The sequence below is a fragment of the Camelina sativa genome, chromosome 11, assembly GCF_030686135.1.
Source record: "Camelina sativa cultivar CO46 ecotype springtype chromosome 11, ASM3068613v1".
Lineage (NCBI taxonomy): Eukaryota > Viridiplantae > Streptophyta > Magnoliopsida > Brassicales > Brassicaceae > Camelina > Camelina sativa.
The window spans coordinates 642,194-658,370 of record NC_141890.1 but is presented as its reverse complement, the minus strand read 5'-3'; the positions used below and the strand labels follow the sequence as shown (position 1 = coordinate 658,370).

General features: G+C 36.7%; 6 protein-coding genes and 1 non-coding gene across 8 annotated transcripts; 2 read left to right on the top strand and 5 right to left on the bottom strand.

The window, feature by feature from the left end:
- Positions 1–159: 159 nt before the first annotated feature.
- Positions 160–1,267, bottom strand: LOC147933494 (uncharacterized). The gene is made up of 2 exons (XM_087476497.1): positions 1,112–1,267; positions 160–777 (listed from the first exon to the last, which is right to left on the bottom strand). Exons 1-2 carry the CDS (start codon positions 1,265–1,267, stop codon positions 160–162), a joined length of 774 nt encoding a protein of 257 aa, XP_087332623.1.
- Positions 1,268–4,279: 3,012 nt separating this feature from the next.
- Positions 4,280–4,351, bottom strand: TRNAH-GUG (transfer RNA histidin (anticodon GUG)). The gene has a single exon. It is a non-coding gene; the product is annotated as a tRNA-His (tRNA).
- Positions 4,352–4,414: 63 nt separating this feature from the next.
- LOC104720852 (egg cell-secreted protein 1.4) lies at positions 4,415–5,201 on the top strand. The gene has a single exon (XM_010438748.2). It carries the CDS (start codon positions 4,654–4,656, stop codon positions 5,026–5,028), a length of 375 nt encoding a protein of 124 aa, XP_010437050.1. The 5' UTR covers positions 4,415–4,653; the 3' UTR covers positions 5,029–5,201.
- Positions 5,110–7,593, bottom strand: LOC104720853 (putative cinnamyl alcohol dehydrogenase 9). The gene is made up of 5 exons (XM_010438749.2): positions 6,856–7,593; positions 6,536–6,649; positions 5,945–6,458; positions 5,662–5,815; positions 5,110–5,583 (listed from the first exon to the last, which is right to left on the bottom strand). The coding sequence occupies exons 1-5, from the start codon at positions 6,951–6,953 to the stop codon at positions 5,381–5,383; spliced, it is 1,083 nt and encodes a 360-aa protein (XP_010437051.1). The 5' UTR covers positions 6,954–7,593; the 3' UTR covers positions 5,110–5,380.
- Positions 7,594–8,767: 1,174 nt separating this feature from the next.
- LOC104720851 (uncharacterized) lies at positions 8,768–9,871 on the bottom strand. The gene is made up of 2 exons (XM_010438747.3): positions 9,482–9,871; positions 8,768–9,370 (listed from the first exon to the last, which is right to left on the bottom strand). The coding sequence occupies exons 1-2, from the start codon at positions 9,677–9,679 to the stop codon at positions 8,912–8,914; spliced, it is 657 nt and encodes a 218-aa protein (XP_010437049.2). The 5' UTR covers positions 9,680–9,871; the 3' UTR covers positions 8,768–8,911.
- A 444-nt stretch (positions 9,872–10,315) lies between these two features.
- Positions 10,316–12,021, bottom strand: LOC104720850 (uncharacterized). 2 transcript variants are annotated; one of them, XM_010438745.3, is made up of 3 exons: positions 11,742–12,021; positions 11,463–11,581; positions 10,316–10,560 (listed from the first exon to the last, which is right to left on the bottom strand). In XM_010438745.3, exons 1-3 carry the CDS (start codon positions 11,891–11,893, stop codon positions 10,541–10,543), a joined length of 291 nt encoding a protein of 96 aa, XP_010437047.1. In that variant the 5' UTR covers positions 11,894–12,021; the 3' UTR covers positions 10,316–10,540. The 2 variants fall into 2 exon arrangements, with proteins under 2 accessions (XP_010437047.1, XP_010437046.1); XM_010438744.3 differs by lacking the exon at positions 10,316–10,560 and adding an exon at positions 10,647–10,913.
- Positions 12,022–12,257: 236 nt separating this feature from the next.
- On the top strand, positions 12,258–15,869 carry LOC104720849 (phenylalanine--tRNA ligase alpha subunit, cytoplasmic). Its single transcript, XM_010438743.3, has 17 exons — positions 12,258–12,616; positions 12,889–13,014; positions 13,107–13,196; positions 13,334–13,390; positions 13,482–13,537; positions 13,617–13,709; positions 13,802–13,886; positions 14,027–14,064; positions 14,152–14,190; positions 14,314–14,390; positions 14,511–14,595; positions 14,678–14,774; positions 14,858–14,954; positions 15,068–15,139; positions 15,234–15,426; positions 15,504–15,558; positions 15,659–15,869. The coding sequence occupies exons 1-17, from the start codon at positions 12,470–12,472 to the stop codon at positions 15,707–15,709; spliced, it is 1,458 nt and encodes a 485-aa protein (XP_010437045.1). The 5' UTR covers positions 12,258–12,469; the 3' UTR covers positions 15,710–15,869.
- Positions 15,870–16,177: the final 308 nt, after the last annotated feature.

The following is a 16,177-nucleotide window of genomic DNA, read 5'->3' as shown; positions in this document are numbered from 1 at the left end:
TGGAAAAAAAAGGAAACCAAAGTTTAGAAGCTTTCCTTTATTTATTTTTGTATGAAGCTTCTAAGAGCATCTCCAACAGACCCTTAACCCCTCAAAATTTGAGGGTTTTTTAGTTCCAACAGATTTTTTTTTTTTTTTTGTCAAACCGATTCATTTCATTTAAACCTGAACAGCCGCATACATAGTGGAGTCTTTTAAAATCGCTTTTGCTAGAGCATCAGCTTTCTTATTTTGCTCTCTGGGTATAAACCGAAAGGAAAGTTCGTGAAAAGTAGAAGAGATAGTTAGGATATCGTGTAGAATCCCATGGAGCTCTTTGTGAGGAGTCTCCGAATTAATGGCTTCAATCAGTTGAGTCGAGTCTGAAGCTAAAGAGAGTTTTGAGAAACCTAGATCTGATGCATGTGTCAAGGCTTTGAGTAAGGTGAGTCCTTTTGCTAAGAACGGTGAACCCACATGAGTCATCCCGATGGAATCAGATCTTTTTTGGGTATTAGAGGCACAGTTCGAAAAGTGCCATCCCAGGCCCGCAGATCGCGATGCTCGATCCCAGGCAGCATCGGAGAAGCCAAGGATCACATCTGATGCCAATGGTTGTTGTTTAGGGGTCCTTTGAATGACGTTATGTTCTTCTGTTGGTGCTTGTGCCCCTTGCCACTCACGAGCTAGGGTGATTGCCACCCGTAAAGTCTCATTTGGTGGGTCATGGCGTTTCTCAAAGATCTCATGGTTGCGAGCAGTCCAGATTTTCCAGAGGATCCAAGGGTACAGAGGTCCCTATCCAACTCCGGTTGGTGGTAAGCAAGTACTCTTCTGTAATGCTTCATACACCTCTATAGTTGTGGTAAAGAGATCTAATTGGATTGGGTGTTGCAGCGGAGCCTGCTTCCATATCTGTTTTGCGAAGGAACAAGTGAAGAACAGGTGAGTTGTGGATTCTCTTTCACCACAGAAAGGACAACAAGCCGCCACATTGACTTGCCGCGCCCTCATCAGTTTCCATAGGAAGAACTTGATCTTCGGGGAAGTTTTGATATTCCAGATGAACTCTTTCCACTTAAAATCTTTGGTCGTATCTTGTATAGGGTAGAGGTCGGATTCCGGACAATACTCTCATAATATCCAGACTTTGTAGAATCGATTCTGGAGGGTGTGGAGAGTAACCTAGGAGGATTTGCAGAACTTTTTCTTTGTCCCAATCCAGCGTCTCAAGAGAAATAAGATGATGAACCTCGAGGTTTGCAGTGGCTTGAGGAGCTGGTCCCATTGACACCGTTCCAACAGACCCTTAAACCCTTAATTTTTAAGGGTTTGAATAGTGAATCCTCAAATTTGAAGGTGCACTATTTGCCCTTAAAATTTTATGTATATTTTATTTTAATTTTTATAACTTTTATATCTTACAAATAGGTCTAATAAGTTTAATTGTTTGAAATATATCTGTATAAATTCAATTGTTTGATTTATATCTATATACATTCTATTATTTGAAATATATCTATATAAATTTTATTATTTGAATATATCTATGGAAATAATTATATTGAATAAATTTATATTTTACATGTAATTTTATTTTATATATTATATATATATTATGTTGTTTTATCATATAAGGTATTGTATTTTATTAATATTGTTTGATATATTTTTTAATTGTGTATGTTATATTTATCTATGAAAGATTTGTGATTATAATAAATTATTGGTAAAATTATAGACTATAATGTAAATAGAAAATTTTTAAGAAATAAATTTAAAGGTGTATTATTTTATTTTGAAGATGAACTTCCTTTGAAATGAAGGCATGGTTGAAGATGCTCTAAATAGGTATACATTGATTTCATCAGGATATTTTGGTCGTATTAATTAAATAATGCTATGTAATATCCATGACCGTTGGATCAGTATCTTTTCCAAACCAACTCTGAATAAACAATTTGTTTCTTTCTAAGTTTAATACGTTAGAAGGTATGAAATCTTGTCGGTGGCGTAACATTTTTCTTCATATTTATGCGACAGTGGAAATACATTATTCTTTTTTTCTTTTGTGTGTAAAAAGGCATATAAACATTCACTAAACAGTCTCTAAACTATAAAACCAGCCGACACAAAAATGTAACTACACGAGCAGAATGTTCAAATCGAGCACACCAAAACGAAATTATCATTCGTATATGCAACTCTCTTTTATTTTTGTCAACTATATGCAACTCTTTTTAATTTGGAAATATTATCATTTTTTATTTTAAAAACGGAAATTTTTATAGACAAGGAGTATGTCATAAAAATGTTTTAAAATATACAGATTACGTTTTTCTTGTCAAATACGATGTTATAAGAGTTAATTTGTATAAACCATAATCATTTTGCTTAAACAAACGACATTTGAAAAGGTCTTACGGTGTTTTTTTTCTTTCTCCCCATCTAATCGATTAATATGCATTTAAATACACCAGGTCTGTTTCGATTAGAATATAAATAGTTAAATACGACATGATGATGTTAATGAAGTATTATTATTAAAACTGATTAGAGTCATCAATGCATGGACAACTATATTCTACCGAATTATCGTAAATAGATTTGTTAAAATGTCTATGTCTTTGCCATATATAAATCGTTATTTTTGATGGCGAAATGATAACCGAATCATTATTTGGATGGTACGAAGTTAGTCTTTCTATCAAATTAATGTACGATGGCCAATAGTTGGCCACAAGCTAAGTGAACTAGGATATAAATTACGCTCAATGCGTTCCTAAACAGATGTTGCCAAAAGATTATCATATTTAACCAGCCAACCAAGCATCTGGGGACAAAAAAGAAGGTAGTGACCACCCAGAAAAATGAAAAGACAATTGTAGAAGTATTTACTAATTCAGGTATAATTGCGTCTAATTTAACCAACTAGATAGGAATCTATACTACCGTATGTTTTGCTTTTTAATTATTTAAATATCTTGATTAGTTGCACCATGCGGTATTATATAATTTGGATTTGATTTTCTTCGTAAACTATGATTAAACATTTAACAATTTTGATTCACGTTTAGTCCAGCTCGTCGTATGCTTACTACGTACTGACTTCTTTAAATGGTGCATAGCGTATATATTATACTGCGTCGGACTGTGGGAGTGCGAATATTCGTCGGTCGATATATGGCCAAAAGCATTAGATGACCTACAACAAGGCTCCACCAAATCAGATAATTTATACAATTCAAAACTAATTAGTAGGATAAAAATTTAAGTATACAAATATTGGCACCGACGAAAATTACCACTATAGTGAAGCATGTTTTTTAAATTGTTTTCACTGTATCGCATTATTGTGAAGCTGACGAATAATTATAGAAAGACATTGTTAATTAGAATCGAATAATTGTGTTATCCTACAGGAAAAGGTCATTAGTTAGTTGTTAAGAGTTTCCCACTAAATCGTATTTTATTCGCTATTCCGGGTAATATTTAAATATGCCAACTTCCTATGTATGCAATAAGATAAATGAATATTAAAAAATATAGGTCAATGGGCTCGCTCGTGTCTTTTCTTTTTCTTTTCGTGTAAAAATTGGTTCCAAAACAAAGCGAACTATTGTAACTAGTTTTTTCAAGTTTAATCTACTGTGTTACTGATCACAATCTGTCGGTAGCTATTTTCATAGTTGAATTTTACTATTAGCTCAAACCTTAGTACGCAAATCGGCTGGCCTACGCAGCTTAAGTCCCATGATAAAAATGTGCTTTCTCCAATTAATTATACTTACTTTTAATAATCGTTCAATACTGGGAGTTTTGCTTAACCTAAATCAGTAAATCCTAATGATTGAGCCATCAAAAGGCAAAGTCCAACTAGCCAGACCTAAACGAGGTTATATAGGATCATAGTTTAGGGCACTCTTTTTATAAGTCCATTTTAGTTTTTGCCACTTTTACGTACTTTTTATTTATTTATTATTGGCTCTTGTTTTCTCATTTCATTTCGCACGCAAACAAAACAAGGAAAAAAAATATTTTTCATCTCATTTGCTCTTTTTAAAATATTAATATTTTTTTCTTTTTGGTGTGAAAATTCTTTTTAAAAGAAAAAATATAGTCGCTTCATCTGAACATTCCCAGCAACAATATACTATATGGTTTTGAGTTTAACCAAATAAAACCAATATATGGGCTATAAGGAAAGTATGGTGGGCTTTTCAATTAAAACAAATTGTGATAAGCAGGTCCGTGAGCAAAGTTGGCACGTGTTAGACAGATAAAAAATTTTCAAAAATAGTGTGGCTGCTGGGATTCGAGCCCAGGTCTCCACGGCCACAACGTGGAATTCTTACCACTAAACTACAGCCACTTTTGTTGACTGACTTCATCAATACCACAATTTATACTCGAGTATCTATTTATATTCACAACTCAACCTTTCGTATCTCCGTAACTCTTCTTCAGCTTAAGACGCTTCACTAATCCTGCTTAACCACTCTTAATCAATTCACTCTTTACTTCTTTCCCCACTAACAAAACCTTTAATGACTCTTTAATCTCCTACTAACCCAAAAAATATCCTTCCCTAAGCACACTATAAATACCAAACGATCACAATCCAATCTAATCACACAAAACCACCAAACCAAAACAACACCAATCAGATAGATAATGGCTTCAAACACCACTTTCCTCTTCTCCACCGTCACACTTGTTCTCCTCCTCTTACTAAACACCACCGTCTCCGGCAGATATCTCCCGGCGGAGTCAACCAACATAGCGGCGAGGCTCCAAAGTGGAGGACTAATGGAATGCTGGAACGCATTATACGAGCTCAAATCGTGCACGAATGAGATCGTTCTCTTCTTCCTCAACGGCGAAACAAAACTCGGCGTTGGTTGTTGTGAAGCCGTCGACGTCATCACAACCAATTGTTGGCCGGCTATGCTCACTTCTCTCGGATTTACGTCTGAGGAGGCTAATGTCCTCCGTGGCTTTTGCCAGAATCCAAACTCCTCTCCGGCTCCTTCTCCCAAAAAAGCTTGATTGTTAACAAACGCATATATATATATATATATATATATGTTATGGAGTTTCTTTTTAACAAATCATAAAGGTTCAGAGCTGTTTGGGACTATGATCCATCTTTATATTATTGCCAAATCGAAGATTGTTCAAACTTTTATCGAATCATAAAGAGTTTCTCTTAAGAAACAGAACATGAGAAACTGAGAAGAAAACATAGAAAGAGGGTAACTTGTCTGAGAAGAAACCGATTCTCAAACATAAAGCATATAACAAAGGTAACTCGAGAAGACGCAAACACAAGCATAATAAACACGAGAAAATGAAATAGTTTTGTAGCCTGCTCAATGGTCCGTTCTTATATTCGGCTAAGTCATGGAGGGCTCAAGGAGTTAGCCACGTCGATCACGAACCTGTACTTAACATCAGACTTAGCAAGCCTCTCCATGGCAGAGTTAATCTCATCCATCTTAATCAATTCAATATCAGCCGTGATGTTGTGCTTAGCGCAGAAATCAAGCATCTCTTGTGTCTCCTTCATCCCTCCAATGTCACTTCCTCCCACCATTTTCCTTCCTGTAAACACTAACTCAAGTTAACTTGCCTTTCACGCGATAAGATCTTGCTGAGAAATTTTAATCTTTAAGTGGTTACCGAGAACGAGAGGGAACATTGGTAGCTCAAGAGGCTTCTCAGGTAATCCTAAAGCGATGAGCTTTCCGTTGACTTTGAGTAAACCGAGCAACGGATACAGAGCATGTACCGCTGATACCGTGTCGATTATGTAGTCCATAGTTCCAATTGCAGCCTAAGTTTTCAAAACAAAACCAAGATAATATGTCACTCTTTTTTACCTTCTGAAACTGAACCGATCGAAAACCGGATTGAACCAACTTCGATTTTAACCAAGATAGTAAAAATCACTCTCCTAGTTTACCTGCATTTTCTGAGGATCAGTGGTGACAAGAAACGAATCAGCACCAAGCTGAGTAATGGCTTCCTCTTCTTTCTTAGGAGAAGAACTAATCACAGTAACTTTCAAACCGAAAGCTTTAGCAATCTTAACAGCAACATGACCAAGGCCACCAAGTCCAGCTACACCCAAATGCTTCCCTGCCTCTGTCATACCATAATACTTCATTGGACTGTACACAGTGATTCCAGCACACAGCAACGGCGCACCCGAATCGCTCGGTAAATTCTCGGGAAACCGCAAAACAAACCGTTGATCGACCACAATGTTATCCGAATAGCCACCGTAGTTCTTGGTTCCATCGGCTCCGATCGCATTGTATGTGAAGGACATCTGAGGGCAGTAATTCTCAAGATCTTGGTCACACGATTCGCAGGATTGGCATGAGCCAGTGATCACTCCTACTCCTACACGATCTCCTTCTTTGAATTTAGTCACGTTTTTGCCAACTTTTGTAGCGATCCCAACGATCTCATGCCTGAATTATATGAAAAGGTTTTGTTATATGATGGTCAAAATGTTAAGTACCATATATATATATTTATTTTTGATTACCCGGGAACTACAGGGTAATACGAGTATCCCCAGTCGTTCTTGACTGTGTGTAAATCAGTGTGGCAAACTCCACAGAACAAGATCTTCACTGTCACATCATTTTCACCATTGTCTCTACAGAATCAAAATCACACCAAACTATATGTTAAATACAGAAACAAGAACACATAACAACAAAACTTTGTAACAGATCTATCTTGGACCAAATCTAGGCTTGGTTAAGCATAAATGGAAAATAAGTTGTAAAACACCATATGATAGAACCGATAAAACAGAGTACGAGGAGGATCTTGGATTTTGGTATGATTAAGTACGAAAACCTTCTAGAGAAGTTGAACGGAGAGAGAACGCCGGATTTGTCTCTAGCAGCCCAGCCAAAGACTTTGTTCGGATGCTCTGTTTCTGGAGATTTCGCCATTGTTTTTTTGTCTCTGTCTTTGACTGAGTGAGATATTGAGCTTATGTTCTGTGACTGTCTCAAGGGAGTGGTGCATATATGGGGTCAATTTACAGATGAGAGGAGTAGCTAGATATATTTAATAACCCTTTTTATTGCTTTCACCTGTAAATTGAGATACTATATACTTACCATTGCATGAAGTTAAGAAAGTTATTTAATTTCATTGTATAACATACTATATATAGATTGTGGTTGATTATTAATTGTCACCTTGGGGAAAATTTAGTAAGTTTTTATATGATTTTGATGATTTTTGGGTAATTGTATGATTGATTGAAAATTTTCAAATCTCACATAAAATCCTCCTTCAAGTAAAGAAATTCTCTAAAATTCTTTAAAATCATTAAAAATCAAATCTTTAAACGTTTTCATTTTTCAATAACATGAAATTTTAAAATAGATTTTCAAATCACTAGTTCAATAACATTTGATTTCAACAAAATTTAAAATCCATGATCAAATTCAAAGAACATGAGATTTGTTTGTTCTACACAAATCACCTAAAATAAAATATCAGACTGAATACACTCCTCTAAAATTATATTTGATTAAAATTAATATCTCAATTTGTTTGACTTTTGAGTAAGCGGTTAAATTCATTTGTTTTTCTTTTGCTTTTTACTAAATTTAAAAGAAAATACGAAAGAAAAAGGAATATCATAATCGACACGTGACTGAATTCACTGTCCTATATTCTTTTTCAATACCCGAATTAGTTACCAGTTAAAGCGTCATGTGAACTTTCTTGCAAGGCCGACTTATTTGCTGAGATATAAATTAATGAGACTAGTAAGTCACACTCTTATGGTTTTAAATTAAGCACGTAATATTATATGTATGATTAAGAAGTCCTTTTCACTTTCTCTATATTTTGGAATATATGACTATGCAACGTTGTAGAACTCCTCCTCCACACTCACATCATCATCATCATCATCATCATCAATTCATCATCATCATGGTTTTGGACGGCTGGAGTAGTAGTTCAAACAAACAATTATGGAACAAAAAAAAAACCGGTTGGACGTTGTGGATAAAAGTCGAATTATTATTAAAGCATGGAAGTATCAATCTCGCCATCTAATAGTTAATGCGTTCATCCTCGTTTCACATCACTATCAGCTTTAATCGGATAAGTTATCGAAAATATATACGAGTGCAAGTACAATCCAGCTTTGGACTTTGTTATACTATAAAGCTAGATGGATTTATCAATGTAGATATGTTCATTCTAAAAATTACTCCCAACATTTCACAAAAAAAACATTTGATGATAAACAAAAATTCTACGTTTGGTTTCATAATTTATTAAAGAACTCACTTTAACTTTGGTAGGTTGTCGGTTGTCTATGAACCGGTGGTGGTTAGACTAGTAGTGTCTTAGTGTAATTGGTTGTTCCCTACATGTATAATTGACAAGTTGGGGCTCGAGAGTTTGGTGGCCTCTTAAATTGCTGCTGCAATTAAAAGGTTTGTGCAGTTAGTTAGTTGTTTCATTTAATGCTCAGAATCCGGATCCGTATTCCCGATCCGGAACTTACCCGCCCGTTAAATCTCTCTATCGATCGGTCTATTAAAGGCTTGATACAAATTTTAATAGTGCGGGCCGACACGGCCCGTGTGAATCCAAACCAAAACTTTAGAAGGTGTATTAATAAAGGGGCCCAATTAATAACGTTATGTTATGAAACGCAATCGCAGGAAACTGACGACGTTTCAAATAAATTATAACAGTCGTAAAAAGACTTTCTTATTTTGGGTTGAAGGATCGGTTTATAGGAAATCTGAAGTTTCAATTCATATAACAAATCCAGCGTCTGCGTATTTCCTCTCGAGGAAACGTAATCTAAACAAAAAAAAGTCGGAAACAATCATGTTGCTATCAAGAACGAAGAAACTAGCGTTTCAAGGATGTTTCAGTGTGCTGCTTCTCTTCCCACCTCCTCTGCTTTCGCTTCTGTTTCTGTTTCTTTCACAACCACAACGTCAATCACTTTCTCTTCACGAGCGGGCTCTTCGTTCTTCGTCTTATGATCATCAACCGATGCGTTAGTCTCAGTTACTGTAGACTTTGACTCTGTTTCCAGAGGGTTTGCCACCTCCTCCAAAACTGTTTTCAGATCTTCAGTTACCGGTATGTTTTCCGGTGTTATCTTCTCGTCAGCAGGAGTTTTATTCTCCGTTACCGGATATTTTGTCTCTGCTACCGGATATTTTGTCTCTGCTACCGGATAAGTTGTCTCTATCGTCGCCGGAGATTTTGTCTCTTTTGTCCGAGATTTTTCCTCCGCCAAAGCTGTTTTCAGATCTTCAGCTACCGGAACATTTTCGAATGTTATCTTCTCACCATCTTTCGTTTTCTTCTCTGCCTTGTCCTATTAGCCAAAAAAACACAAACAAACCATGTATAAGAGTAACACAATCAAGAATATAACATCCTATAGTTATTACATTAATGTTTGTGCTTAATTTTTGTAGCGACTTACTTGAAGGAACAAGTTGCTAAGAGATTTTGCAGCGTCGATCTTATGGTATTCAAGAAGTGAATCCTTAAGCTCCTCCGGTGCCGGAGCTCCGGTTTCCGACAAAACTTTTGGTTTTAGTGCACAATTCCCCATATAGCCTTTTCTATTTATAAGCTCTCTCTTACTGTTTCCTGTTCGAGTTATATATTGTAAGAACATGAGCTATTATATAGGCAATGGACACAACACATACATATGTCTTGTATATAGTTGTGTCCGTCCATCTCGTTACCTGGTTAGCTAGATTAGGAGGTGAGACCCAAAGGAAATTAGTAAATCCATTTTTATTTTTGTTGTATTGCAATATAACGTTATCAGATTTTTGTATTAGACTTTTACTTTTCACTCACCGGAAATGACGTTCAATGGACTAATTAATCTTTAACCTTCGGTTAGAGATTATGGAGCTAGTTAAACTTTTAGGTCACACTATTTGTATAAATATATCGTAATTATGTTTCTTCTAACTACCATTATTCATAATTCATAATTAATTGCATTTCACTAGTAATTCAGTGTTTATATAATTAACGGAAATTGATAATTTTGGAACAGTTTTAAACTTTTTTTTTGTCCATTCGGTAATTTAAACGGAAGGCTGGCGAGATTGGCGTTAGACGATGATTTGTCTGGTGAATGTGGGGCTCTCGAATACTTTTGGTAGTATTGTTTCAAAAATATCAATATTATAGTTACACTTACATAGCTGGTGACCAAACTCGAGTATACTGCAAGAAAGTTCGGATTCACAATTATTAGTTGGTAGGATTTTAATTTTGATTATGTTCGTTAGAATGCCATAAAAGATGATGATTAATACTATTTTGAGATGAGTACTAGTATCCCCTTCCATGCCTCCCAAAAATATCTAAACCAAGATGACATGAACCAAATTGGGAAACAACCTGGTCCTAAACCGGAGCAAACCAGTCCAAAAACTGGCAAAATCAAGTAGTCTCAAACAGTATCAGGTATCATCCCAGGGACGCTTCAAGATCAAGACCAATGCTAATGATGGTGTCACCGAGGAACTCCCAGTTCTAAAGGACGAGAGAAATGGGAAGAGGATCAGCCAACAAGATCAAGAAATTGAAAAATGCAGAGATTCCTCGTTGTAATATGCATGGACACAGAACGTGATATCATGAATAGAAGAAAGGAAATGTTGAGTTTAGTGCAGAACAAAAACCCCAAAATGTGTGGATCCAAATAGCGATAGATAGATTGCAACAAGTCCCTTGTGAACCACAACAATACATCAACAAAAGCGTTGGAACTAGAAAAAAAACACTGTTCTTGTTCATTCATTTTGTGAAAGCAAGTCCTAACATTTTGATTATTTTCGCCTTATATAGAGATCCAGCAGACCGGGGTCACAAAGGCGTGGCAAATCCTATTGCATTAAGCAGAAGAACATAAGTCAGAGAAGCAAGGCTTTAGGACAAACACAAGGAGCAACTACATAATCTAAGACCAACTAAAAATGTCAACAAGACATGATTATTATTATGTGAATGAGAGAATTAACAATTCCTTTCTTCAAAAATCTGTCAAAGTTTTGTTCACTTGAGAAAACATATCTTTCACATTTATCATCCAGTTTCATATATGAAACAGTTTAGTTTTCCCAAAAAAAAAAAACAGACTCCGAATCCAAAAGAGTATACACTAATGAATACACTCTTGCCACAATTATGCTTGTATACATCTAAATCTTGTCACTTTAAAAGAGTTTTAGTTCCACTTCACACGAGAGTTTCTACCATCTAGTTTACTTAATAATAATAATAAATCTGCAAATTCAATCTCGAGTCTCAAAGCTTTCCAATTGCAGAGCAGAGAAAGCAGAAAACAGAATCAACCCACCAAACAAGAAGCAGAAAAAGACAGCAAATTGAAGGACAATAGACAAAGAAAGAGAGAGAGAGAGGAGAAAAGTTACCCTGAGAGAGCCAACTCCAACAGGAGGAATCAGCAGCGATGCTTGACTTGAGTCGAGCTGAAGCAACAGCACTGTGGAGTGGAATCATCGTTTCAACACATCCCAAAGCCGAGAGAACCCTTCACATTGCATGGAAAAAAGTTTCTGATTAGAAATTCACTACACTACTAGGGGCAGGGCATAACTTGAACAGATCACAAACAAACATGGATATATTCTTTAAAGTATACAACTTAAAGATAACAAATTGAATGAAACAAGTGAAAAATGAATAGGCACCTTGAAGCGCGAGGGACAGATTGGGACATTGAAGCGAAAGGAGTTGAAGTCGCTGTGGGTTTAAGGTTAAGGGACTTTTGAGTTACGGTTTTGGATCTTGATACTAAGTTTCTGGAACCTGCCATTAACGCTGATCTGCAAAATGATGCCATCTCTTCTTGATTTTTGTAAGATTCGCAGAGCAGAACAAATTTGGTTTTCTTGAATTGGAATCTCAAGAGGAAGACGAAGAGGAGGAGGAAAGATGATAGAACGACCAAGAGCACTAAACCCTACAACCGAAACGTCGTCGTTTCTATTTTCGAAGAAATTGCATAGATTCACCCTCTTGACTTTTGATTTTACATATTACACCCTCTTTAAGTACGGTCATTAGTAAAAAAAAATCAATAAAAAGCAACAAAATAATTAAGCATCGGTGTGAGTGGGATTAGGGGTCAAAAAGTTCAAATCCAAAGTGGACTCTGATTGCATTATTCAAGTGATATAAAAATATCACTCGTGGCAGGTGGGTTATGTTGTAATTTCAAAAGTAAATAGAGATAATTTAAAACGCACTCTAAAGTCGAACCCTTATATCCCAATTTTATGCAATTAGAATCAGCGGCGTTTACTCTGTTTGACCGGAAGAGATAGAAAGAAGAGAGAGAGAGTAAGGCAAAAAAGCTCTTTCGATAAAACCTAAAGAGAGAGAGAGAGAGAGAGAGAGAGAGAGAGATTGATTAATAATGGCTGAAAAGGCGATACTAGGGTTTCTGCAGAACAACGAAGAGATCACGGATTCGGGTCTGTTCTCTGCCGAATTCAACCTCGACCACGGCGAAGTCGTCAATGTCATCAAAAGTCTCCATGGTTTTCGTTTCATTGATGTTCAGGTACTCGTGCTTCCCCGTTTTCACTGCCGTATTTTTGTAATCTTACATCTTGTATCTCATTCCCATGCGTTGCGTGTGAGTTCTCTGGCTGAATTGGGTCTGCGATAGGGTTTTGGATTATGGATCTAGAGTGTGTTAGATTTAAGACGGTTTTAATATCTAGTTGAAATATTTTGCGTTTTCCGTGAATGCCCACTGAAGAATCTCACATTTTGCCATAAGTTGCTATCACTATCAATCTGTTGAAACATGGGGTTGACTATTCTCTGCAGGACATTAAAAAGGAGACATGGGTTCTGACTGATGAAGGGAAGGAATATGCAGCAGAAGGGTCGCCAGAGGTACAACTTTTCCTAGCTGTGCCTGAAGAAGGTAGCATATCAAAAGATGAACTCGAGGTGATTGTTATGGATATCTAGGTGTATATATTTGGTTGGATTTGTTAGTCATACTCTCTAATAACAGGCGTAAATTTCTTTTACTATATCAGAGAAAGCTTGCTCCTTCAGTCTTCAGTATCGGCTGGTCACAAGTCGGGAAAAAAAGGTGGGTGCAAATGGGAAGGCAAGTCTCGAGGAGGGTAATAGTTCTGAAATGGTTTACTTTCTGTTTGCTACCTTCTTTTTTGGATGTTTGGTAGTAATGAATCAGTTTAACATATGTCACACACACTCACGTTTTAGTTAGTCTGCATCAATCTGAACCTTTTTATTGTAGGTTCAACATGTAGAAGATAAAGTGAAAGACCAGCTTTTACAAATACAAGAAGGGAAGGTTTGTACTATCTTATTTCAGTAGATATTTCGTCTGTTGTATTTTGCCTTATGATTCATATTAATCTGAAGTATCCCTTTCTCCCCTTCAGGAAGTTGACAAGGACATTATCAGTTCTCTTAAATCCAGAAAACTCATAATGCAACAGTAATTGTTTCCACTTTTCTTTCATGTTTCGTTCCTTTTGAGAGACATTGGATAGCTGATATCCTTTCTTACTTAACAGGACATGGACGGGGTATTCCGTAAAGAAAGGTCCTAATTATGCTCCCGAGAGAAAGAAAGTAGCCACCGATTTGACTCGAGAAAATCTTCAAAAGTTCGTCCTAAAACTTGCCCTTTTAAGCAACTTTTTAATGGTATTGTAGGATGAATATGCAATTAAGATAGGAAAGTGGTGTGTATTTGCAGCTGGAAAGAGTTAGAGTTTAAGGAATATAACTTCAATGCTAAAGGAGCGCCTCTTGAGGCTGGGCATCTTCACGCCCTTCTCAAGGTAAGCTTGACGCTTGGTATAGCTAAGTGTATATATTGTATACTAGTGGTTATCTTTTCTATTGTTGTAAAGGATTTGGGTAGCCGTTTTATTTATAACAGACCTCTTAAGTTTTTAATTTTACTTTTCTTGTGCCTTAGGTGCGGAAGCAGTTTAAAGACATATTTGTTCAAATGGGGTGAGAGAGACTCTTGGCATCTATTTTAATTTCTCTCCACTATTCTGTTGATGGCCAAAATTAATGGTGAGCCTTATGTGGTCGCAGGTTTGAGGAGATGCCAACAAACAACTTTGTGGAGAGCAGGTATCGTCTAGTTATTACAGAGTCTTGGTCTTCAGCTTTTCATGGAGGCTTGAGGAGATCTTATTAGGTCATTAGTTTTTGCTATTTGTTAGCTGATCTTATCCTGTTTCGTATGCTCTATAGCTTCTGGAATTTTGATGCGTTGTTCCAGCCTCAGCAGCACCCTGCTCGTGATTCTCATGACACCTTCTTTCTAAAAGGTTCAAATTTTGAATGCTTAGTCACTATATTTGTTGTTTGTGACAGCTATTCCTGGTTGCTTGTTGACATCTCAAAGAATATCTAACTCTAAATTTTATGGCGTAAATCTTTGAATGTAGCACCCTCTACTACAAGGACACTGCCGGAAGATTATGTTGAGAGGGTGAAACGTGTTCACGAGTCTGGTGGTTATGGATCTAGAGGGTATATGACTTGCGTCTGCGTACTACCTTGTAGTAGTACTAATTAATTTGCAGCACTCTGACAATGGTCTTTTGCATTAAAGGTATAATTATGATTGGAAACGAGAAGAAGCAAACAAGAATCTTCTCCGTACTCACACAACGGCTGTCTCATCTAGGATGCTTTATGCACTAGCACAGGTACAACTGAACTTTAGCTTACAGGTTGTGAGACGTTGGTTTTCAATATTCAGTAGTATAATTAGATTTCGGTCTGACTGTAGAAACCGTTTGTGCCCAAGAAGTACTTTTCTATTGACCGTGTCTTCAGAAACGAAGCTGTTGATCGGACCCACCTTGCAGAGTTCCATCAAATTGAAGGTATAGTTCTCTAATGGTCAGAGTTGTCACAGTTTGGTGTTAAATCAAAGTAAGGCATCATCGTCTCTCAAACTTGATTTTCAATCGGTTAAATGATTTCATGTTTGGATCAGGTTTGATTTGTGATCGAGGCCTTACACTGGGAGACCTGATTGGTGTATTAAAAGACTTCTTCTCACGCTTAGGTAAACTCTTCCCTTAAGTTTGCCACAATCTTAAATTAGGTTCGCTTAGGCTAGAGAGAGAAAGAAAAACTCTGAACGCGATCATGCTTTTCAGGGATGTCGAAACTGCGGTTCAAGCCAGCTTACAACCCTTACACAGAGCCAAGTATGGAAATTTTCAGCTACCATGAAGGTTTAGGGAAGTGGGTGGAGATTGGTAACTCTGGGATGTTCAGACCCGAAATGCTTCTTCCAATGGGTCTCCCCGAGGATGTTAGAGTAATTGCTTGGGGTCTTTCTCTTGAGAGGTAAGTATTTTGAATTTCCCTCAACATTTCAGGGTCGTTTGTTGCTGATTCTTCCTTGGTTTTTGTTCATAAACCAGACCGACAATGATATTATACGGTATTGACAACATCCGAGATTTGTTTGGACACAAGGTAAACCACGAGATCTTCACTTCTTCTAACATGTTTGTATAAAACATTGCCTTGCTTCATTGGCATATATACTCAATTTGTGTTTCATTCTTCGTCGTAGGTGGATCTCGATCTCATTAAACGGAATCCGATCTGCCGAATTGGAATCTGAGTGATATTTTGATTGTCTTCATTTGATTCAAGATGCTCCTTTTATGTTTGTTAGTCTTTTTGATGATACTTGGTATTTTCAATTATACTTCCGGTTACTGGACCTGACTATTCCAAATTAATTGGATGCAATAGCAATCTGGCTTGTCAAATTTTTAAAATTCATTTAGTTTTGGTTATGTACGGTAAAGTTTGTATTTAGTTTTGGTTATCCGTCGTGAGTCAGCTTGAAAGAGGCAGCTTCCGTCGTGACCTCCACGGTTAGGGGTTGTGTTTACAAAAATACTAAGCAGTATGATTCAAAGCATGGTAATGCTACCCCAGCTTGAAACCCGGGTTTTGCAAGTTTATGGACTGAATTGACCCACAAATTTGGGCCCATTTTGACCCTTGATAAAACAGACAGTTTCCTAGTAAACCAATATTACTTTACGATTCCCACCCCATACAAAACAAATTGCTAGGGTGG